The 22,929-nt window shown below is 56.9% G+C and overlaps 1 protein-coding gene across 1 annotated transcript in view; it reads right to left on the minus strand.

Annotated features, from left to right (window-relative positions):
- SH2B2 (SH2B adaptor protein 2) overlaps positions 1 to 14,008 on the minus strand; it is a 26,113-nt gene extending 12,105 nt beyond the window's left edge. The window contains exons 1-3 of the mRNA XM_056350773.1: positions 13,913 to 14,008; positions 12,846 to 12,977; positions 2,306 to 3,193 (exon numbers count right to left, since the gene is read on the minus strand). Coding sequence (XP_056206748.1) covers positions 2,306 to 3,166 — 861 coding nt within the window. The 5' untranslated portion in view covers positions 3,167 to 3,193; positions 12,846 to 12,977; positions 13,913 to 14,008. The remainder of the gene's footprint in view (positions 1 to 2,305; positions 3,194 to 12,845; positions 12,978 to 13,912) is intronic.
- Between the last annotated feature and the right edge of the window lie 8,921 nt (positions 14,009 to 22,929).

The following is a 22,929-nucleotide window of genomic DNA, read 5'->3' on the forward strand; positions in this document are numbered from 1 at the left end:
TCCAGGGCTCCAGGATTCGGAGCATCACAGCTGTGGGAAGCAGAGATGCATTTTAGTCACCGTGTGCCTGGAGTGCATGGGGTGGTGATGAGTACTGGGCTGCAGGTTACCAATAACCGGTTCAGTTCCCATTTTGGAAAAAAATAAATAATAGAGCCAAGACAGAACAGAACTGCTTTTTTTCCTCCAGGATGGTTCAACCCCAGGCCCCAGCACTGCCTCCAGGCGCATCTTAGCCCTGCCCTGGGGAATTTTTCCATCTTGTTGTTTGCACAGGGGAAGGTCAGAAAGGAGGAGGCAGCTGCTTCAGAAGGAAAGAAGGTGAGCCAGAGAAGGGTCTTCTCCAGGAAGGCTCTGCCCTTTTACAGATACAACCACAGTTTTTGTAGGGCCCATGCAAAAAACAAAGCTGCGGGCTGCTGAAGCAAAATGCCGTTTTCCTCCAGCTGTGCCAGACTGGTGCCGCTTTTACAGCTGAATCATTTGCCAGATGGAAAGCAAGATGAGATGAGGGGAGAAAAATGTAAACCAAAGCAGGGTGTGATTATAACAGAAGAGCAGACAATGTCCGTAAAAGTTGCCATAAAATAATTTCAAAATGGATTTTTAGAGGCAAATCAAGATACAATAAAAAAAATATCCTTCCATGAGCACTCTCTTAAATGTTTTAAGAGCAGCAGTTGTTCCATTTTAACCTGAGTTTATTGCCCCTTTGGTGCAGCCTGCATGCACCGGGTTCACCGGAGCCTCCATGCAGCATGCCACGGACACGGTGTTCCTTCCAGCCGGGTCCTGAGTGCTTCCTGGGCTGAGGAAGCCCCCCAAGCCAGCTACCAGCGACACACACCATCCATACCAGCGCCGAGCCGCTCTCCACGGAGAGGTGCTGGAGTTTCAACTCATACTTTGTATTTTTATCAGGAAAGATGCGACTGTTAGGTGAGAGGCACGGGCTAACACCAACAGTGTCGAGGCTCATTTTGGCCTCAGAAAAATAGAAAATGCTGTTTAAAAATATGAACTATCCTGCTGTCCCTAAGTATGGATCCATCCCTCTACAAAACTGAGGGTTTGCGTTGGCCCAGCTTTGCTACCAGGGACTGAAACACAAGCGGGAAGATCTTGGAGAAGATAAAGTAAATGAGATTTTTCTTCCCTAGGTATTTAAATAACTGGAGATTTCATTGCCAGCACATACAGCTAGTAAAGCCCCAGAGAACGGATTATTATTTGCCCTGTGCTCTTCGGAGAGATGCACGACCATGGCGTTAGCACAGGTGAGGGTTTGGCAGTGCCACACATCCCTTTGCTCAGCCCAGGAGCGAAGGTGGTCCTGCAGTGAAAAGGGTACCGAAGGTGTCTCAATCCAGATTTCTTGATCAAACCCCTCCGCCACTCAGCTCTCCCCCAGGAAAACAGGGACAACACTTCCCTGCATCACAAGGAAGGGGGATGAGTGTGAGAAGGGGAGGGAGGATGTGCTGAGGACATGCCGCAATGAAAACCAGCTCCTGCTTTTGAAGCTTTCGCTGAAATTGCAGAAGAACAGATACAGGCAAGGAAAAGTAATATTGTGGGTAATAATAATAATAATGATAATCAGCACTGTTCCTCTGCCTAGGAGGGTACGTAGCTGGGGCTGTCTAGGAGGAGAGCTACAAACCCCACCCTTGGTAGTGATGCTCCAGCCCTGGAGGGCATCACTGGTGTCTTCTGCCCCCGTCGCCAAAAGCTGCATTGGCAGGGGACAGGGCTTGCAGGTGCAAAATTATTCCAAATTAATTATTATATTAAAAATAAAAAAAAACCAAACCCAAGCCTGCTTTCAGAAAGTGAACCAGCAAGCAACCCTCTGAGGTCTAAAGCACAAAGCCCAGGCAGCAATCCCAGCCATACTGCTGCTGCACCAGTCAGCCACATGTCTGCAGCACACTGGGAAGAGAAAAAACCCTCTGGACAGCCTGGACATTCCATGTCTTGGTGGAGGAATGAGCTTTTCAACCAAGATTGCTGATACTTGTGGGCCAAAGGACCAGCAGAAGTTTCAGCATCTCTCTCAGGGGCTGTGGGGAAGGAGGGAGCTAAGCTCTGGTGAAGAGCAGCAGTTGGGGCTGATACCTTGGATGGATTTTAACCACACTGTCCCATCCATTTGCATCTCAGCCACATGGCACCAACCCCCCCTCCAGACCAGAGATGGATTTCATCCCAGCTCAGCAGCAAAAATAAGAAAAACCTCAAGCAAGGCCCAACTGCTCCTTGAATTGCTCAGAAAAATAACAGCAGAAAAAAAGCCAGGACTTACCTTTGGAGGGACGTAAAACTCAAGGAGGAACCTCTCCCCTTCCACTTTCACCGCTTTCCGGAGCAGGAGGCGGCACTTCTGCCACTGTGAGCTCCCCACACAGTTTGTGTCATCGGCCACCATGTAGCGCAGCGTCCCCTCCCTCTGGATGTCCACCAGCTCCACCTTGGAGGAGGGCACCTTGGACAGGCGCAGCTTGTGGGTCCATTTCTCCCGTGGGTCGCCAGGCTCCTTGCCCCCAGCTGGCCACGGCTCCCTCTCACCTCTCCGGCCACCTGGAGCAGCCTCAGCACCCGGCTCTGGAGAGGACTTACGATGCCACATCTCCTTCATACCGTCCACCACACACAAGCTCATGTTCCTCAGGGAGAAGCCTTTCTTGAACTTGGGCTTGGTGGCAGCATGGATGGAGACGTCCTCTGAGCTGCGGGACTGGCCGTAGGAGGACACCTTGCGTGCCTGTACCTGCTGTGCCGGGCTCAGGTACCGTCCAGCACCCAACGGGGTGTCCATGCTGTCCAGGGACTCAGTGGATGTCTCCTCCTTCCTTGGGGTGACCTCCCGCCCGTAGGGGACGTGGCAGTTCTGCAGCCCCACGAAGGGCACGATGTTGTACTTGGTGGGGGAGTCTGACACGAACACCCGGCTGACCTCCAGGCTGAAGATGTCCAAGAAATTGGCAGCAAAATGGTGGGAGAAGGAGGTCTCTGCCCCGGGGGTGTCGTAGTGTGGGTTCTCCTTCAGGAACTGGCAGAACTTCTGGGCAAAGTCAACGGCGGCTGCCTGGGCGTGCAGCTCGCAGAACTCCCTCCAGTCGGGGAGCGGGGAGGAGGGCTCCTGGCACAGGGCATCGCCGTTCATGGCTGCCCCATTCCACCTGCCGGCGGGCTGCAGGGCAAGGGGACAGCATCAGCACGGGCACGAACAAGGACAAGGACACAGGCAACCCATCCTGTGTGGCTGTGCCCCCCACAAGGATGTAGGAGCAGGTTTACAGCCCCAGTGCAAAGAAAAAACACTGTGGGAAAGGGGTTTTGTGTCGTTTCCTCTCCACCTGGTACGCTGGGAAAAAAAAAATCTTGGCCCCGGCAGCAGCCATAAATTGTACTTATTTTACGATTATGACCATGCAAAAGTGTTATTGATTTCTCATAAAACCGCTAAGGAGTCCCCAACCAGAGGAGCCCGGGGGGATTCGCCTCCAGGATTTCTCTCGCCTGTGCGTTCTGCCTGGGCATGGCAGCAGCTCTCCTGTGGGCGAGGGAGCACTGGGCATCCCAGCAGCAGTCCTCCCCTCATCCTCCATCCCAGAGGAGCATGGGCACATAGGGAAGCACACAGCAGCTGGTCCTCTCCTCCTCCTCCATCCATGTTTCTGCCCTGATCCTTTGCCACATTTTTTTTTTTTGTTGTTGTTGTTAAGAGACTCATTAGAAGAGACACAGATCTTGCTCCTTGGGTTGGCTCTGCCGGAGCTGCTCATTCCCAGATTTTATAGCCCAGACCCTCCTCAGCCAGGTGACATCTCAGCTGGGGTGGGCACTGCTCTTGTGTGTCCCTGCCATGGCCGAGCCCTCCCTGTCTGTTCACATCTCTGTCACTGTCAGGCCAAGCCGAGCTGCCTGGGAGCTCAGCCCCTGCCGCTCGCCCTCCCCACTGAGCATCGGGCACCCAGGTGTGATGGTAATCCCGGGACAGGTCCTCAGCACAGGCCAACGAGTAGGTAGGGCACAAGGGGAAAAAAAAAATCCAGAAGCTAAACCCAGGAGCCCACCAGAAGCTGAAGGGAGGTGAAGACCAGACCCACACACCCATGGGAGAAGCGCCACTCTGCCCATCCTCCACACTGGTCCCTCTCCCAGCAGCCGGGGGACTCGCAGCATGTGTACATCTCCAGCTTTGTGCTTACGCTCAAGTTTCTTTTCAAAAAATGTTTTCGTTTTATTGGAAAAAACATTTCCCAAACCTCTACCTAGCTTTGGGCAGCATGAACCACCTCCCTGGGGAGACCCGAGCAGCGATCGCATCTCAAAAATCATCTCCCAGCGCTGAGACTGCTTGTGCCTGCTGGTGATGGTGAGCCTTGTCCAGTGAGCAACTGGGGCACGGCTCAGCCCACGGCCCCAGACACTCAGTCTGTGTGTGCAGACACCCTCCCTTCCCCGAGGGCAGCAGTTTGGCTAATCCACCTCAGCTGGCTTAAATACAGAGCCCAAGGGGTCTGCAGCTGCCATGCTCCAGGTGGGGACCATGCCTGGGGACCGTTCCCCTGGATTTTGCTGTTCCCCATTCACAGAGCAGCTCTTTTGCTGGTGAGGGATTACTCCTGCTAATAAATCACGCGCAGTAACCCGCCAGCAGCTTACATAGCCAATAATTAATTACCGCTTGGATGAACTGCACAAGCCACGGGATCGGGGCGGGCACTGGGGACTGGGTTAACCTGATCCTCGTCCTCCAGACCCCAGCCATGTCGGTCAGCAGACCCCGGTGGGACCGAGCCCTGAAGGCTGTGATCCAGAGCAGCAGCAGTGGCCAGGAGCCAGCTGCCATTTCCCCAGCACATCCCTATGGAGACGAGCCACTGCCAGACCCACCAGCATGAAACATCCGAGCTCTCGGGGGCACCTCCACCCTGGAAGTGGCTCTCAAACCCCTCAGACGGGGAGAAACACACACAAGCAACAACAGTGCTTGATGGAAAGAGAAACCCTGAGCTGCTCAAGAGCCAGAAACGGGGGAGCTTAGCTTCTCCACCGTCTCATAAGGACCACACAGCTTTCCCCTCAGCAGAATCTCTGCCTTCCACATGTGGCATCTTTCCATCTTTGAGACAGGGAGACTGCTCAGCACCCCTGGCTGTGCCAGGGAGGCAGCCTGGACAGGGCACATACATGGCATCAGGGACCTCCACTGGCCCCCCTCATCCCACAGTGCTGTCACCAGCCCCCAGCAGAGCTCTGGTCCCTGCAGAAACCCCTGGCGAGGCTCTCCCCAGCATGGCAGGGCTTTCCCCGAGACCTCAGTGGTCCTGCTCGCAGGGATCCAAGCCAGCTGGGAAAAAAACCCATCCCTGCAGTTTAGAAGCAGCGTCTAAATTTCCCCAAGGACAGTAGGAAAGCAACAGAAAATGCAAAGCTGTTTGTTACTCACCCAGCAAATGCAATTCCTACATACCCATTCATCACCAAGCAGAGTATTTAAAGACTCAGCTTGTGGCAGCGGTTACTGCCCTTTAGCTTTAAAATTCACAGCGCCAGCTCTGCACCTCCACCCCAGGAGCTGCCCGGCACCAAGCCACAGGCCAGGAATATTTGGGCTCGGGGAGAAAAGGGAAATGAAAAGGGGTCTCCTGCTGCCAATCCAAGCGGGCACAGCAAGAGCAAGGGATGGGAAAGGGTGCCAAGGGAAGACAGCAGAAAGGGGCTTAGAGGGGAAAGAGAAAGCCCCACTGTGGTGGCTTTAATTGCATCTGCCAGAAGGCAGCAGCTCAGCTCTGCCCTGCGTGTTGAGCCCCAGGGCTTTGCTGATGTCCCCCCACCATGGATGGGGGGTGAATGCTTCTCCCCCTCCATGTCTCCAGGAGGGATCGGTGCCATGGAGCAGGGCCTGCCCAAAACTAAGGGATGGCCAGCCCAGATGCAATGGGCTCTAAGAGATCAAGGAACAAAACAAGACAAACAAAGAAAAAAAAAAAAGGCACTTCAAAAAGAGATAAAGCCCCAAACAAAAAGCCTCACCATCCAGGCACTGCAGCCAGGCTCTGGCTCGGAGATGCGCACACAGAGGCATCACAGCATCTTCCTTTCATCTGCATGGGGATGACAGACTTTAAGAGGCCAATTTATAAAAATGAAGGCTAAAGGAGAGACATCTGGCAGGTCTGAGGCAGCGGCGGCGGGGATTACTACCCTCTGCGCTGTGTCTCCAGCCCTCCTGCCTGGAGTGGGGCGGCCACAAGCCCCCCAGCCAGAACCCATGAGCAGAGGTTGGGAGTAGGTGGATTGTCTGGGGGCAGCCCCCGGGACCACAGAGCTACCGCAGCCCTGGCACCCACCCTGGCACGTATGCACACACCCAGTTTCTGTGGGAAGCAGGCTCCCAATTATCTGTGTAGATCTACCTTTAATCACAGTGCCTCTACTCCCCTCCATACCAACAGCACTGCCCCACTTCTTGAAATAACTTATCATGCCACAGACAGCATCCCTGAGCAGAGCGGTGGAAGGGAAGACGAAAATAAGCTCAAGATGAAAATAAGCAGCAAATCTGCAATTGGTTTTTGGAAAGCAAGGGCTGTCTGCTTCCAGCCCAGCTTACCGAGGGTTGCAGCATGCTCCCGGGCACCTTCCGAAGGAGCCAGATCCTTCTGCAGGTGCTGCCTGCCGACTCTGGAGCTGGCGCAGGAGCCACAGCCTCCAGTCCCTGGCCTGGGTTACACGAGCAGACAGACATACAAATATATAAAATGAGGAGGTTTGTCATCAAAGGGAAGCCACAAAGTGGCAACCAAGACATCAGGCTGGTGATGGGCTCCAAACCCACCTGCACAAGTTGCCAAACACCTCCCAGGGCAAAGCTGTGCCCTGCCGCCGCCGTCACTTGAGAGACCAAGCCAAGGTTTAAAAAGGAAGGAAAAAAATGAAGGATTTCTGGGGATCAGCCAAGGGGAAACCCAGGTTGCAGGCGGGAGCCAGCTGCTGGCAGTGACGTTAGGGCAGCCTCTTCCAGTAAGGAGCACGGATGCAGCCCCTGCACTGGGGATGCATGTCAGCACACACGAGTAGGAAGATCTGAAAGTTGAAGTAAGCTACTGACCTCAAGAAGAAATGAAATTTAAACTGTCAGCAGAAGTGCAAGACACCATAAAAAAAAAATATTCTGGTGAAGCGGGAGTCAGGGAGCAATGACAAAGCTGCTGGGATTTGCTGAACCAGAGACACGAGGCGGACCCAACATCTAATGAGGTGTTAATAACCCGAACGCCCAACACTGGTCATGGGACAGCCAGAATAGCCAGCCCAGCGCTGGCTCCGAGGGCTTTATTTAAGGAAACAACCTAACAGAGATGTTCCTCTTCCACCCGCTGCAGCGCCGCCAGGGCCAAAGCGATCCAAAATTCAATGGGGAAAAAAAAACTGCCTGAAGCCTGCATCCCTCCATCCCTGCCTGCATGGGAGAGTTCCTGGGGCCAGGCCAGGGAAAAGTGGGAGAGGAAGGAAGAGCCCATACGGAGGGGTCTGCAGCAAAGCCCTGGCTCGTGGGGAAGGTGGTCCCCAGCTCGGTCCCAGCTGCCCCAGTCCAGCGGGCAGCTCGGTTTCCAGCAAGATCGATGCCATTCTAAGCCCCAGCTGGTGATCCCACAGGAACGGCGTGAGGAAATCCAGGCACCTGCTGCCCCAGAAAAGCACCTGACCTAAGCGTGCTGGGCCAGGGGAGATCCCCGAGTCACAGGCAGGTCCAAGAGCAAGGTGACACCTCCCTGGCCCCCCGGCAGCAGGCTGCGAGGTGACACTCCTGGCAGGCAGGACGCTCCTGGCAAGCGGGCAGCCCCTCTGGCAGCCCACCAGGGAGCCTGGCACTTGCCTGCCTGCCCCCAGGGCTCCGCCTGCCCCTGGCAGATAGGAAAATATAGAAAACAGGGATGGGGGCTGCCCTGGGGGACAGCGGGGCAGTGAGCAGCACAGGGGGCTCAGAGCTGATGGCAGAAGGCAGGCAAGCACATCGTCTTTGCTCTCACTGTGCAAGCCCAAAAGGGATGCGGGATGCATCGGTCACAGAGCTGACACCCCCCACCCCCTTCCACAGCAGACACCTGAAGCATGCAAAGACCAAGCGACCTCCTCCTAGGGGCTTCCTTTGCCACCTCTGGGAAGGAACCCAGCCCTCAAGACCCATCAGAGCTTTAACCACACGCAGAAGTTGAGCTAAGGAAGAGAAAGCCATAGGCAAAAAAGTGAAAGTTATCTACCCATTACACATCCCTCCAGGCCTGCTTAGCACCCCCACCACAGCCCTGGGGTGGGACAAGTTGACTGCTCTCTGCCTTCCTCGTGGCTCCATGTACTATTTATACCCTATAGATCTTAAATCGGACCAGCTGTTTGAATCTGATAGAAATGGAAACAATCTTTGTTCCTCTCATTTACTGTCCATCCCACTAAAATATTAATTGAACAGCATTTTGCCCTCAAATTTCATGGTCAAACCACCTTCCTTGAAGTGATGCCCCATTAAATGCACGCTTTGACTCCCTGCCCAGGTGCACTACAGGGTCCTCCTGTCACCTGCAGCCTAGAAAACATTTCTCCGGAGTGAGAAGGCTTCTTGGATTTTTTTCCGCTGGAGGCATTCCTCCCGCCGTGCCGTTAGCCAGACCAGCTCTGAAAACAGAGGCCCCAAAAGCACCCAGCAGCACGGGATGGCCATTTCCCAGGGCAGGCTTTTGGGGCACAGGTGTTGAAGGGGGACATCTTCAAAAGAGAAAACTGGCAAGACAATGACCCTTTTTACCCCCTCTCGCACATAGGCCAGTCTCCCCACAGCCCTGCATGCAATCCCCCAGTTCTGCATCCCGATGCCAATCCCGCAGGAACAAATGCTCCTGCAAATAAACCAGGTTTTGGGGGCTGCAGCCCCAGCACAGCTCCAGCCCTGCCACCGACTTGCTGAGCAAGACCCCAGCCTGTGGCACTGCTCACCCTGTGCCAGGGGACCCGCTCCCAGCCGGGACCCCCGGGTGCTGGCACGAGGACAGAGACACCCTTCTTTCCCACGTGCAGCCAGTCTGCTAAATCCAGCTGGGCAGAGCTCAGGCCCACAATATTCCCCCAGCAAAACCTGAGATTTTCTCCATTTCCCACTCTTCTGACCACCTATATATCACAGGGTTGTTTCCCTCCCCCTCGAAAATCACCCCCAGTGCATATTTTACCTCCCCTGCTGACAGCTGCTGGAAAACAAAGATAAGTTAATAGACAAGATCCACTGGATCTTAGATAATCTCTTCCTTGAGTAACTCCATCCAGCTTGCAGGGAGCCACGCTGCCAGCCCATGTGCGTGGCTGGAGCATCACCCAAGCCACTCAGCACACTGCTGATCCGGCTACGCCAGCATGGGACCCGAGGGGTACCAACCTCACCCACAGGGAGGAGGTCCCCAGGGCACAGGGTTGTGATGCTGAGCAAACCATCGCTACAGCTGGGCATCACAAATGCAGCCTGGGGCTTGGAGGCAGTGTGCTGTGTCTGGAAATAACGCAAAGATACCCCCCTCAATGCCCCAAAAGAAATGCTATTTCTTTAGAAAAAAAAAATTATATATAAAAAAATAAATATAGAGCTTTTGGTAAAGGAGATGGGAGGCTGTTGTCCCTTCTCAGTCACTTGGGTATCACCTCACCTGCCTGTCTCCGGCTGGCGAGCTTTCACAGAAAAGTAACCAGTCCAAAGTCTAATTTTAACCACCACAATAGCAGAGCCTCCCACCAGGAGCAGCCGAAGCCCTGTCCCCCACCAAGCAATCTCACATTTCCCTTGCTAAGCCGAGATTTCCTTCCGCCCCTTGGCCCACAACAAAACCCCCCTCCTCCTCTGCTTCCCACCCTTGTAAAACTATTTGCACATCCACCTCCAGGCTGGACCGCTGCTGGTGCCACACAGCCACGGGCTGCACTGTGCCGTGCACACACGTTATATATTAACTACTGACCTGGTACCTCGGGCAGACCCTTCCCAGACTCAGACGTGCCAAATTACAGGAGATTTAGCTGCTCACTGGCCACCCTTGGATGTACCTGAAATTCAGGCGATTTAAAGGAACACCCTGGCAACAGAAACCCAACGGCAGTTCCCAAAACAAGTGCAGACTCTTCTAAAGAGATTACTCTTCCCTTTAGATCGCTCTGTCATGAAGTGGCTCCTTGGGTGGTTTTGGGGATGGAGCTGTGTGGGTCAGCAGTGCAGGATGCCCAGCAAAGCGCATCCCGATGCGGTACAGCTGTCGCTGCGTGCCTCTGCCCTGGCTCACCGCTGGGGATCCCCCCTTCAGGAGGGTACACAATAAACATGGGATAAGGTTACATAGGTCTGTATGAAATTTTCTTATGGGTTTTTTTTTTTATTATTTTGCAGATCTAATTCCCCATACACATCACTGTCTCATACCCGCCTGCAAACAGCATTAAACTGCTGCCTAATGGTATCTGAGCTTAGGAAATTCAATTCTACCCAGCGCCTTACCCAGGACTGCGACAATCACTGCTAATTGCTTAAGTGGTGTATTAAGCAAAACACCTCATAAAAATTCCAGTGGGCTTTGAACCCCCCGCCCTCCCCCCCTCAACCAGATGATGCCAAAACACCCCGTTACAGATGCCATCCCTGGCTGGAGATTCAACCTCAAACATCCCTTCATGGTGCAGGGGAGCTCCTGGGCCGGCAGCGCTTCGTACCCAGTGTGGCAGCCACGACCACGCAGGAGGGATTTACAGGCTGTGTCCAGCTTCTCTGCTAGCCCCCCTTCCCTGGGGTCCCAGCCAGGGCACTGCCATCCCAGCCCTCTCCTGCCCCAGGGTCTAGTGTGCTGAACGCTGCCAGGACGTGGGGTAGCAGGGCACAAACCTGCTCCCACCTTCCCGGTGGGACCCTGGAGTGGAGATGCACACTGTTCCCCCCCTCCAAAGCACAGCAAACATCTGAGGGCAGTGATGGATGCAGGATGCCAGCTGAGCCTTGCTCCAAGCCCAGACCCTGCTCCCCAGCCAGAAGATTCTCCAAGCCCTTCTGGGTTTTCCCTTTAACAAAAGTCAGGCCTGGGATGCGGTTTTCCCTTTAGGGATAACCTCTCCTCCTCTCTGCTGCGATGGAGCCAGCTGGGATTCAAACCTGTAATGCCTGGGACAGGGAGCACACCAGGCGCTTCCCCGCAGTGGCAGGGTTCCCAGTTTCCCTCTGCCGGCCTCCACTCTCCACTCGCATGAGGAAGCGGAGCGCCGAGCCTGGCACAAGTCTCCAACCCTTATCCCACCACCTCGCTGGCATCCATGGGACGGGAAACCAGCCGAGGGCAAGCGAGGGCACCAACACGTGGGTGCGCCAGGAGGGGAGCGATGCCAGGAGCGGCTCCGCTGCCCTTTGGGCTGGAGAAGAGCAGGGAAGGCAACACTGCCCCGGGGCATCCCAGCCAGCCTGATTCAGCAAGACCAGCAGATGTGCAACCATCATCAGGTTTCTCTGCCTGCCCCAGGAAGAAGAAGGAGAAGAGGAGGAGGAGGAAGAGGAAGGGCATTAGCCAGCAACATCCTCATCTTGAAGAGATGGGTGATTTCTCTCCAAGGAGGAAGGATAAGTGGAGGTTGGACAAGATCACCCAGCCATGAGAGTGCATGAGGTGTGCTCACACCAGTCCAGGAGAAGAGGGGACAGACCCGACGGTCAGGAGGAGCAGCCAGAAGGGGTAACCCCACAGTCAAGGAACCACAGCACCCCTGTGCCAGCTGAGGGGCTCGCACGCAAGGAAGGAGGCAATTTGAACCCCAAAGCCTTCCCCTTCAGCAGGACGGGGGGGGAGGGGGGGGGGGGGCTCCGTCCTGCAGGCCCCAGGACTTGTCCCACTCGATGGCACAAGGTGGATGGTCACCTTGTGCTGGGGAAACACCAGACACCAGCAGGCAAACCCCGCACCCTTCTCAAATGTGTGTCAACAGGCTGGAGCACCTCTGCAAGAATTATGCAACTTTTTTAGAAATAAGTTATTCAACGGCCACCCTGGGCTGCACTGCAGCGTTACAGCAATGGAGAGACACTGTGAAGCAACGCTGAGACATGCAAGAGGGGAGGTCCAAGAACACTCGTGATCCCATCTAAGCACATCTGGCAGCACACAACCACCTGTCTGTGCAAACATGATGGCCAAGGGCCCCAGCGCTGAGCATCTCGGAGGAGCCTGGGTGTCCCTATTGAGAAGGGCAGCCCCAGATGCCCAGCATTGCAACCACAGTCCTTCCCCACACCCCTCCCAACAAACCAAGCCCAAAATCCCCATGACGGGGAGGTTTGAGTAACCATAGAATTGTTTAGGTTGGAAAAGACCTTTAAGATCATCCAGTCCAACCATTAACCCAGCACTGCCAAACTGACCACTAAACCATGTCCATAAGCGCCACATCTACATCACATTTTAAACACCTTCCAGGATGGTGACTCAACCACGTCCCTGGGCAGCCTGTTCCAGTGCTTGACAACCCTTTTGGTAGACATTTTTCCTAACATCCAGTCTAAACCTCTCCTGCTGCAATTAGAGGCCATTCCCTCTTGTTCTATCTTGGGAATGAGCTTATTACTTGGGAGAAGAGACCAACCCCCACCTCACTACAACCTCCTTCCAGGTAGTTGTAGAGCCATAAGGTCCCCCCTGAACCTCCTTTTCTCCAGGTTAAACCACCCCAGCACCCTCAGCTGCCCCCATCCCCTCAAGGAAAGAGTGGCAGGACCCTCCAGGGACCCTGGGCAGGGTGCTGGGCAGGCAGAGCTGTCTTACCTCCTCTCCCGTTCCAGTTCACAGGGTTCCCGAGGTGCCAGCAGCACGGTTCTTCTAGGTCAAGTGCATAACTTCTGGGGAAACTGATGGATTTCTACACCAGAACGAGGGACCAGACCAACTCGGAGGGGCCTGGAAAGCAAAGTTTGACACCGTCAAGCCCTGGAGCGAGCGCAACCGGCCGCAGAGACTGTCATCCACCCCTGAGCTCCGGCTCTGTCGCACTTCAGCCTGACTGGCCGCCCAGCACAAGCTCGAAATAAGCTCTGCTGGGCCATGGAGAAAGTCCCTCTGCTTTCCAAAGGCCTTCACGTGATGGAAGCCGGCCCCGGCAGGGCTGGGGGAAGGCCAGGAGCCGCAGTTGCCCCACGGGTGTCCCCAGAGCCCCGTGGGACTCTGAGGCACCAGGCAGGACGGCGCTGCTCTGCCCCGGCCAGGGCCAGGCTGGCAGCGGGGGAAGCCCTTGCAAAGCCCCCCCAGGCAGCCTGCAACCCTCACGGCAAAGCCCGAGCAAACAATAATAAAAATAAAAATAAATAAAGGGGGGGGAAGGGGGAAGAGCATCCAGGCAGGGTCCTGCGCGCTGCCCGTGCCCCCGCCGGAGCATCCACCCCGGCAGCCAGCATCTGCCCCCGGAGCCGGGCCGGCCCCAGCGCCGCCACCCGCCGCCCCCCGGGGCTCGGGCCGGCCGGGGGAGCGGCGATGCTCCCCGGGAGGGGCAGGGAACCAGCCGGGGAGGGAGGCGGGGGGACGCGGCGGCAGCCCCCGGCCCGCCCGTGCACAGCCCCGGCCCGGCGGCCAGGGGAGGGGGCAGCCCGGGGCAGCCCCCCCAGCTCCGCCGCGGTGACACCCCCCCTCCCGGGGCGGGGGGAGGGCGGGGGCTCCGCGCTCCCGCTGCAAGCGGGGACCCTCCCCCGGGCCCGGAGGAGGGGGGGGGGGAGGGGGGGGGGAGGTCCGCTCCTAAACAGAGCGGGGTGGGGGGGAGGGAACAACCAGGAAAACAAGAGACCTCCCCCCGCCCCGCCGCTAAGCACGGGGCCCCCCCGGCGCCGGGGGGATGCGCTCACCCGGCCGCGGCTCAGCGCTCCCGGCGCGGCTCCCGGCGCGGCTCCCGGCGGGCCAGCACTGCCCGGCCGCCCCCCGCGCCGCCCGGCGACGCCGCCTCCCGCCCCTCCCACCGCCCGCCGCTTTAAAGGGCCCCGCCCGGGCCCGCCGCCCCCCCCCCCCGCCCCCTCCCCACAGCCCCCCGCGCCTCCCCCGCCCCCCGTCCCCCCCCCCGCTGCACCCCCCCCGGGCGGGCAGCCCGCGTCGTGGGGTCACCCATCCCCGGCGACCCCAGCGCTGGTGCTGGGGTGGGGTGTCTGCCAGGGCGCCCCAAATCCCCCGGGGGTACCCCGGATCGCCGGGGGGGCACACCGAGCCCCCCCCGATCCCCCCCCGAGTCAGCCCCGGGAGGACACCCCCATAGCCGTAGGGAGAGCAGCCTATTCTCGCCCCATCTATGAACCCCAAAGCTCACCCCAGCGCTGTGAAGGAGATGGTATTTGGGGTGACACCTCCCCCCTCATCCCGGGGGGTTCTCAGGGCAGCGCTGCGTGGCCGGAGGGGGCTCGGGGTGCAGGTCTGGGGGGCACCCCCCGCACCCCCCTGCCTTGTCCTGCTGACATATGTATGGGGCCCATCTCCAAGCCCCTTCCTCTGCCAACGGGGGGCAGGACAAGCCACAGGGGAACTGAACCCCACAGGGGTGGAAGGGATTTATTCAGGGGTCACTTTATGGCAGGCTGCCCCCAGGACCCCACACGGCCCCCCCCGGACCCCACAGAGCCCCCCCACCCCCCACCCCACCCCCCCGCCCTCCCCACAGCATGTCCACCGGTGGATAAGGATGACTCACCAAAAAAAAAAAAAAAAAGAAGAAAAAAAAAGGATTTGCAGGAGGAACAAATCCTTTTTACTTCTGCAAAGCACCTGTAGGATTAAGACAATGCTGGTTATGTAAGGGGTGGAGGGGGTGGGTGGGTTTTTATTACTATTGTTATTTATTTATTGTGCCTCCTTGCCATCCTCTTACCCTGCTAGGTGTAACCTGGGGAGATTTGGGAAGCGGCTGGTTTGGGGGTGCCCTGAGGGTGCGGGAAGGAGGAGGGAGGTGGGTTGCGGGGTTGTTGATGCACCATTTGCTTTTCCTTCCCCCAAACCACCGAGGCAGAGGAGCGCAGCATCTTCCTCAGCCGCTCCGTTAGCGTCGTAGGCATCAGCGTGGGACCGGGCAGGGGGATCTGCAAAAGTGGTGACAGGGAGGCACGGCCAGGTCGTGGACTCTTGGCTTCACTCCTTGGTTCCATCATTGTTGGTTTTGTTATGGTTTTGCTCTGCATGCCCACCCTCCTGCTTCTGGCTGCTCACGTTTTCCCTTCCCTGGGGTGTTTCGAGGATGAATTAACGCTCCCCAAGAGGCTGGAGCCCACTGCTCCGTGCAGGTTACCCTGGGCAGGTCACATCTACCCATCTCCTGCAGCGGCTGATGGTTTCCTCTCACCCCTCTCCTTCCGCGGCCTCCCCTCCAAAAAGCCTCTCTCCCATTCATATACATTTTTAAAGAAAATACACAATCAATAGTCTCTTAGGCGGGAATTTCATTAAGGGTTTCATTGCATTCGCTATCGATTGCCGGCAGGGCTGGGAGCCGCATGGCGTGGCTCCGGTAGCCCTGGCCGATGCCCTGCCCGTGCCATGGAACCATCCAGAGCATCCTCTGTGGGAAGAGGCAGCGATGGCAAGGACAACCCCAGCTTTCACGCCCTCATTGCCGGCCAGGCGGAGGGTCCAGCTGGGTGGGCAAAGGGGCTGCAGGGTGCTGGGGCAGAGGCAGGGTGCTGGGTGCAGGGAGCCTGGCGGGGTGCTCTGTGCTCCCCCAGCTGATGGCAGCCACTTGCTTCAGACCCCGCTCTTCACCCCTCCTGGGTTCCAAGTGCCGTGCGAGCAGCAGAAAGCCCGGCATCCCAGATGATCGCAAACATCGCTCGAGAGTAAAACATGCCAGCAGCCCAGGGAAGGGCTGGAACGCTGGGTTTTCTCCCATGATCCAGGAAAAAACGTTTTGTGATGGCAAAGACTTTGGTACGTAACAGGCCTTCTTCTGCCTTCCCTCTGTGGGTTGCTGCTTGTTTCAGGATGTGTAAAACAAGGTTGGAAAGCCCGGCCTTGCTTGCGATGAAACACCGGGTAACCTTGCAAGGCTGCAATTAAAAAAAACCCCAGGGATCCGTGTGGAAGTGCACAGTTTGCACTGCTGCTGGTCAGTCACTTGAAAAATCCCAACCTTCAAAAGGATTTGAGGGCTAATTTTAGGTCTGTGCCTTGCCCAAAGAGACATACAATAATTGCCGAGGTGAAAAGTTTAACTTCTCTCGCGACTTTTCTCAGCAATCCCTGAGGAACTGTGTTCCGCTGTGCAAAAGAGCATCCCTGGTCCAGCTCCCCAGATTATCTTTTTAAGGCTTTATTTTTAAACTGGAGCCACAGGCTGCCTTCAATGGATGTAAATTCTTCACGAGTCCCAGCCTGCAGCCGGTGGGAGCTCCTGTAGATGCAGACGAGCTTCGGCTCAAATCCTTGCCCCCAGTTTCTGGTCCCGCTGTCCCTGTCCCTTCACCAGAGCACCGCTGGAGCTGGCCGGCACCGCTCCCCCCGCAGACACCACTGTCCCCATTCATCACTAAGCCCTTTTAATAGGAACCGCGATGCAAGCAAAGCAGAACATATTGCTTTGTAGGAACACGGCCTTTCTGCTATGCTCAATGATTTAAAACTGGTGGTGAATAAACCTAATATCTGCTTGCTTCTGCCAATTCTCATTATGCCGGGACTCCCTTGGAGCTATTAGCTGCCTTAAAAAATTGCTGGAAGGAGGCAAGAGAGCGGCACAGCCAGCACTGGGGAGGGCTGCTGGCAGCCGCCCGGCTGGAGCATGACGTGCCCTTGAAATCCTGTGCCTGGAGGCATCCGGCAGCCCGGCCGTGCCAGCTCTGGCAGCGCACTCTCCGCCACCCGCACCTCCCGGCGAAGCCAGTTATTTTTAATTTCATCGCCTCCATCCTCGCCACGTCCTGGGGCAGGCAGGGGGTTATCCGGGGACCGTAATGCTCTTGCGGATTTTTCTCGCAAAACTCTAATGCTGTGGGTTTGCAGAGTTGCAAAACCGTGGTGGGGACGGAGGAGAGGGCTGAGGGGAGGAAAGCAGGGGTGGGAGGTGAAGTGTTTGGTCCAGCATCCCAGGAACACCCTGGAAAGGAAGGTAGGAGACGTCCATGGCCGTGGCATGGGGCAGCGCAGCCGTGAAACCATTTGGTGGTGCAGGCACAGCAAAAAGCTGGGTGCGTATGTGAGTTGTCAGCCAGGCAGACAGGCCCCAGGCAGCTCCTGGGTTGTCACAGCTGCAAATTGTCCAGGAACAGTCTCTAATGAGACGTAAGGGAAGGATTTACTGGAGGAAGATGTCACAGGGATGAAAGGAGAAACAGCGGTTTGGTTTTATATTTATTTGTGCAGGAGAAATTGCTTTAAAATGTCCTTTGGTGTGTTAGAGAAGGCAAACAGTCCATGACAGTCGGCCGCAGGGCTGGAGGCGCTTTCTCCGGGGGATCGTGCTGATGTGAAGACCTTGACGTGCAAATTCCCTTCTCCTCCTCACCCCCTGACTCGGGACTTACCTGAGACAGGGAGAAAAGCCCTTTCCTTTCGGCATAAAGACCATGACTAAAATTTCCTCTGCAACCTGCACTTTTCTGTCCCCCTGCCCAGGGTTCCTGTGCGGTCCTGGCTGAGCGATGTTCTCCCAAGGTGACCCTCAAAGACGGACAAGCCCAACCGCAGACCAGCGCAAAGCCAGACCAGCTGAAATCCCCCGGAGGAAGATAGACAAACAGGATGATGGACAAAGAGGACCAAACCCCATCCTCATCTCCCCCCAGGATGACCGATGGGGTTGGATGCAGACAGAGAGCATCGGCTGAGTGGAGGAGCCATGCAGGAGAGCAGCTGGCCAGCTTGCAGCATCAACAATTCATCCTTCTTGTGTGTGCGCAGCCTGTCCCCCACCATGGCCCAGCTCTTTTGCGCTTCAAACATCTGTTCAGGATTGTGTTTAGCAACTGCTCAGTGTCCAGCCCAGCTGGGAAGGGAGCAATATTTGGGGCTAACGAGTGGGGAAGGAGTGCAATCTCCTGATAACACTGTCAGGTGGAGAGGGGGTTCAGGCTTGATCCTTCTGCATCCCTGGCAGACCTGGGAGTGGTATTAGGAGCATAAAGGGCATGTCCAGCTTGGCATCAGCTGACACGATTCAAGACTTCCCATCCTAAAGTGTTTTATTTTGCCTGATCCTGATGCCTCCAAGAAGGAGAATCCTCTTCCGCTGCCTCCTGCTGGGATGGACCCTACCGAGACCCTCTGAATGCCCCAGCCCCACACCAGCAGGACAGTATTTGTGCTTACTCAGTGTCTCCAGGGAATGTGTTTGGAAGAGAGACAGCTGCATCCAGAAACGCAACATCTCCTATGAGGACACATCCCTGGCACAGGAGTCGGGCCACTGCAGGGGAGGCCACTGGAGCCCAGCGCTGGTGCTGCGGCTGCTCTTCTTCCTCCTGCTGATGCAAATGAAAAGCAATGCTTTTTCTGTGCTAAAACTTCCCCTCCGCACCCGCTGGCAGGGCGGCAGGTGGAGAGCTCGCCAAGCGTGCAAGCATTTGCAAGCAGATGCAGAGCACTGCGTCGGGACGAGCACCCCAATGCCAGTCTTTGTATTGGGCGGGGGGACGGGGACGGACCTTAGTGCATCCACACCTGGGGCTGCAGAGCTGAAACTAGCAAAAAAACCCAAACCAAACCCGCAGTGTGATTGCTCCTGCCCCCTCTCGCCCGAGGGCTCTGCTCCTTTGCTGCTCCCCATGGCTGTGCCTGCCCTGCCAGGGTGACCTGGTCCGCGTCCCTCCCAGGGGGACAGGTACCTTTTGCACCTTGCCTTCCAAACTGCCTTCTATTTCTGCTGGCGCAAGGTCAGAGGCTGTTAGCTACTCTCAGGTTGTCTCTTAAATATCCCTTTTCTTTGTGCTGTTCTGCTCTGCTGGAGCCACGCTTGAAAGGTGGTGTCAGAGCTTTGTTTTGCCTGGGCAGAGCACCGCGTAGGAACCAGCCACGGGAGGAAAAGGCTTCAAAAAGCCTTCCCACGCATCCTCCATGGCTGTGCTGTCCTGGACAGGGCTTTTTCCAGGAGCAAAGCCCTCCTCACTGCATCCCCCTTCAGTCATCTCCTGCAGCTGCATCTATTTGGTGGCATCTGCTTGGGGATGGGCTTGGGACCCCCACTTTGCTGGTCCTGACCCACAGCCAGGCTGTTCACCGAGAGGACCGCTGGATCTCATCCTCCATCCGGCACAGCTCTCCCACAGGGTCTGTCCCAGGTTGGATCCTTCTCTGCTTGCTCTCCCCGGGCATAACATGGGTTCCCTCCTCGATGCTGCTGCTCCATGCTCCCAGAGGTCCCTCTGCTCTGCACCCACAGCCTCCAGCCAGCAGGAGCCAAACCCCTGGAGATTTCAGGCACACAGAAAGGGCTTTCACCTTTCTCGCTTGCAAACACTCCAGCAACAGCTCCTTGTGCCTGGTGATGGAAGGGAAACCGTGCTGCTCCTGCCGGCACAGGGCTCATCTTTGCTGTGTGGGGTCCTGTCCCCGGCATTTCCCGCTGTGCTGGTCCAAGTGGCTCTTTCATTGAGGTTTTCCAGGGTTTTGCCTACAGGCTGGAGAATGCCCTTCTGGCAACCTTGGCTTTGAAGCAGTCCCACGCTGCTGGGTCAGGCTGGCCCTGGTGTTTCTGCAGTGCAAAGCTCTACCTGCAGCAGCCTTGAATGCATGCTTGCACGTGTGTTCAAAAAAAAAGCAAGCATTAAATATTAAAGGCAAAACCATCTTTGCCTGAACTCAGAACAGCTCTTAAAATTCTTAGCTGCTCCAAAATCCCAGCCCTGCCTTAGCTTTGAAAGCTTCTTCCATCTTTTTAGCAGCCCGTGGTGGTTTAGAACAGGTGGGTGCGAGCAGCAGGGCTGGTGTGCTGGGTGCCCCCGAAGGAGTCCCCGGTGCCCACAGCGGCAGCCGGGAAAGTCCTAAACCCTGCCAGCTTGCAGGGACTGGTGCGTGGATGGGAACTGGGAAAAAGCTCTGGAAAATCCCAGTTCTGGGCCAGGGTGTGGGAAGGTGGTAGTGAGGGCAGCCCTCTCCCCACCCCAGGGCAGGCTGTGTCACCCCAGAGGAGCGTGACACCACACTGGGAAAGGACGGGTCCCCACCCTGCCCGGGAGATGCACCGATTGCTGTGCAGCCCCAGCAGCATCTGCTTGTGGGGATGATGTCAGGGTCCCCTCCATCAGTGGGGACCCCAGGGGCTGGCACAGCCTGACCTGCCGCATCTCCCCCACAGAAGAATGGCCGATGCCTTGCCTGCTCCCACGCCGGCTGCCACCCCCACCCCGAGCACCTCGCTGGGCAGTGGGATGCTCGATGGAAACAGGCTGCAGAAGGGACAGTGTTTGCAGAGCAAAGCAGGTTTTTTTAAGGCAAGGAGCCCTTTCTTGGCTGCTGAGGGGGCAGTGCTGGCTCCCTGCACCTGAGGAAGGGTCACTTTTGGGGACATCAGCAAGACCATTCATGTGGGTCCAGCCCAGAGCTCTCCTCTGTGCTAAACGTCTTCCCCAAGTCTCTAAAACCACCAAGAGGCTGTTAAAAACCCCCATTACTCCTTACAGAGCTCTTTCGTTCCCCAAGAGACCCCCACGGGGGGGGGGTCAGGGGGGTTCTGCTGATCCCGCTGTGGCTGGGACCTGCAGGACCACCTCCCCCAGCATCACCTTGCAGCATTGCAGCTCAGGGAAGGCAGCAGCGCAGGCAGGCTCAGCACTGTGAGAAGGGGTTTCCATAGCGACGGGTACCCGAAAGGCCCCAGATCCTGGATGTTCAGGGCAAGGATTTGGGGTGAAGGCTGGTGTGCCGAGAGGGTACCCCAGAGCCCACAGCTGCAGCTGCTTTGCTGCTGGGCTGCATCCCCCGGCTGGCTCAAGGCCCCCGTCATCCCTGGGACAGCTCCAGATCCCACAAAATCACACCTCGCGCCGCCTCCCTCGATGAGCCGTGGTGTGTTTCGCAGGATGCCTGGGGAGGACCTGTCCTCCCTGGGGGGTCGCAGCGGGGTGCTCAGCCCCCACTGGGACCCCGGTGCTGCCAGCCCGTCCCTGCCTCCCTTGGGGAGCTGGGAGCGTGGCCGAGCCCCTGCGGGATGTGTGGGCCCCCCCTGCCCCTGCTCCCTCCCCGGCTACTTTTGGCTGCGTACCTGGCAGGGCATGTGCTGGTGTCGTGTCCCCCTGTCCGTCCCCTCCCCCGCTGCTGCTGGGGGTGGTTATTTTGGGCAAGAGGAGGTGTAAGAGGAGGTTGTGCCAGGGCTGTGGTGCTGCCTTCGGCCCCAGCACCGCTCCTCTGAGGGTGCAAAAACCGGGCTTTGCTGCTGGGGGTCGCACCGGGGTTTTTTCACTTGTTTCACTTTACAAAGCTGAGCTGACAGGGGCAGCATCTGTGCAACAGGGGAAAACACCAGTGCAGGGGAGAAAGCACTAATGCAGCCAGGATAAAGCACCCTGCAATGTTGATGAAACACTAATGCAATAGAGGGAAAGCACTGCAATGGTGATGAAGCATTGATGCAACAGGAACAAAGCACCGTGCCAGGGGAACAAACCACTATGCCATGGGGACAAAGCCTGTGCAATGGTGATGAAGCACTAATGCAACAGAGGGAAAGCCCCGTGTGATGGTGGTGAAGCACTAGCACTAATGCAATAGAGGGAAAGCCCTGTGCGATGGTGCTGAAGCACTGACGGAACAGGAATGAAGCACTGTGCCAGGGGGACAAAGCCCTGTACCATGGTGACGAAGCACTAATGCAACAGGAGCAAAGCACCATGCAAGGGGGACCAAGCTCCAAGCAATGAGGACAAAGCCCCCTCCAAGAGGGGCAAAGCTCCGTCGATGGGGACAAGGCACAGCGAGTGGCTCAGCACAGCACCCTTGGTCAGCAGCACTGCCCAGCCCCTTCCAGCTGTGGACAGATGCAAGAAAGGGGGCAAAACGGGTTAGAAGAAAGGAAAAGCGTGTTATTTTTGCCAGCTTGGGTGGGACCTGCCCCCCGTCTGACACCCACACTGTGCCCACAGTTGGGCCAAGATCCTGCCATGCCTGAGCCACCTGGGTGCCCCAGCAAGAGTGGGTGCATCCCTCGGGCACCCATGGCTCTGCCTGGCACCAGCACCTGCCCAGCTGGAAACTCCCCCCGCGGCCAGGCACACCTTACCGGTGAAGCCAAAGGGAGACATGCCTTTTGCCACTGGGAAGACCGCATCGGCAGCACGTGTCCCTGCATCCCTCCTGCCCCTTGTCTTAATTCCTGCATGATCTCTTACCCCTTCAGCTCACCGAGCTGTGCCAAAGGCTGGTAGAAGCTCCAACTCGCCCAGTGGCTCGTTGCCAGTTGGCAGCTCACCCTCGGCAGGGGCTGTTCCCAGCGGAGCTGCCGGGGCCAAGCGTGGCTCGCCGGCTTCCCCACGCAGGGCCGTGAGCCGGGGTTTTTCCCATTAAAAGGCTGCACACAGGTATCGGCTGAGCTTTCCCACATGGTGCAGATGGCTGGGCCAGGCTGGCAGGAGACAACTCACGGAGCCAGGAGCCGCTGGCTGTGCTGGCCAGGTTCCTGGTGTGACTTGGTGATCGATGGCTGGGGCATCGTTCAGGGAAACGCAGCCAATTTCCTTCCTTTTTTTTTTTTTTTTTTTTTTTTTTTCCCATTGCAATGCTGGTGCTGGTGGGAGACCTTCACACCAGCATGTTGGAGGGTTGGCAGCTCGCGGGCATCTGTCCTGTGCTGGTCAATGTTAAAACCCCCATAATTAAGGAATAAAAGCAAAACCCAGGGGATTTTGGAGGTGCAACCTTTCCATGCCCACTTTGCAAACTGTTGGGCTGCCAAAGCAAAGCC

The sequence above is a fragment of the Falco biarmicus genome, chromosome 1 (assembly GCF_023638135.1).
Source record: "Falco biarmicus isolate bFalBia1 chromosome 1, bFalBia1.pri, whole genome shotgun sequence".
NCBI classification, from domain to species: Eukaryota; Metazoa; Chordata; class Aves; order Falconiformes; family Falconidae; genus Falco; species Falco biarmicus.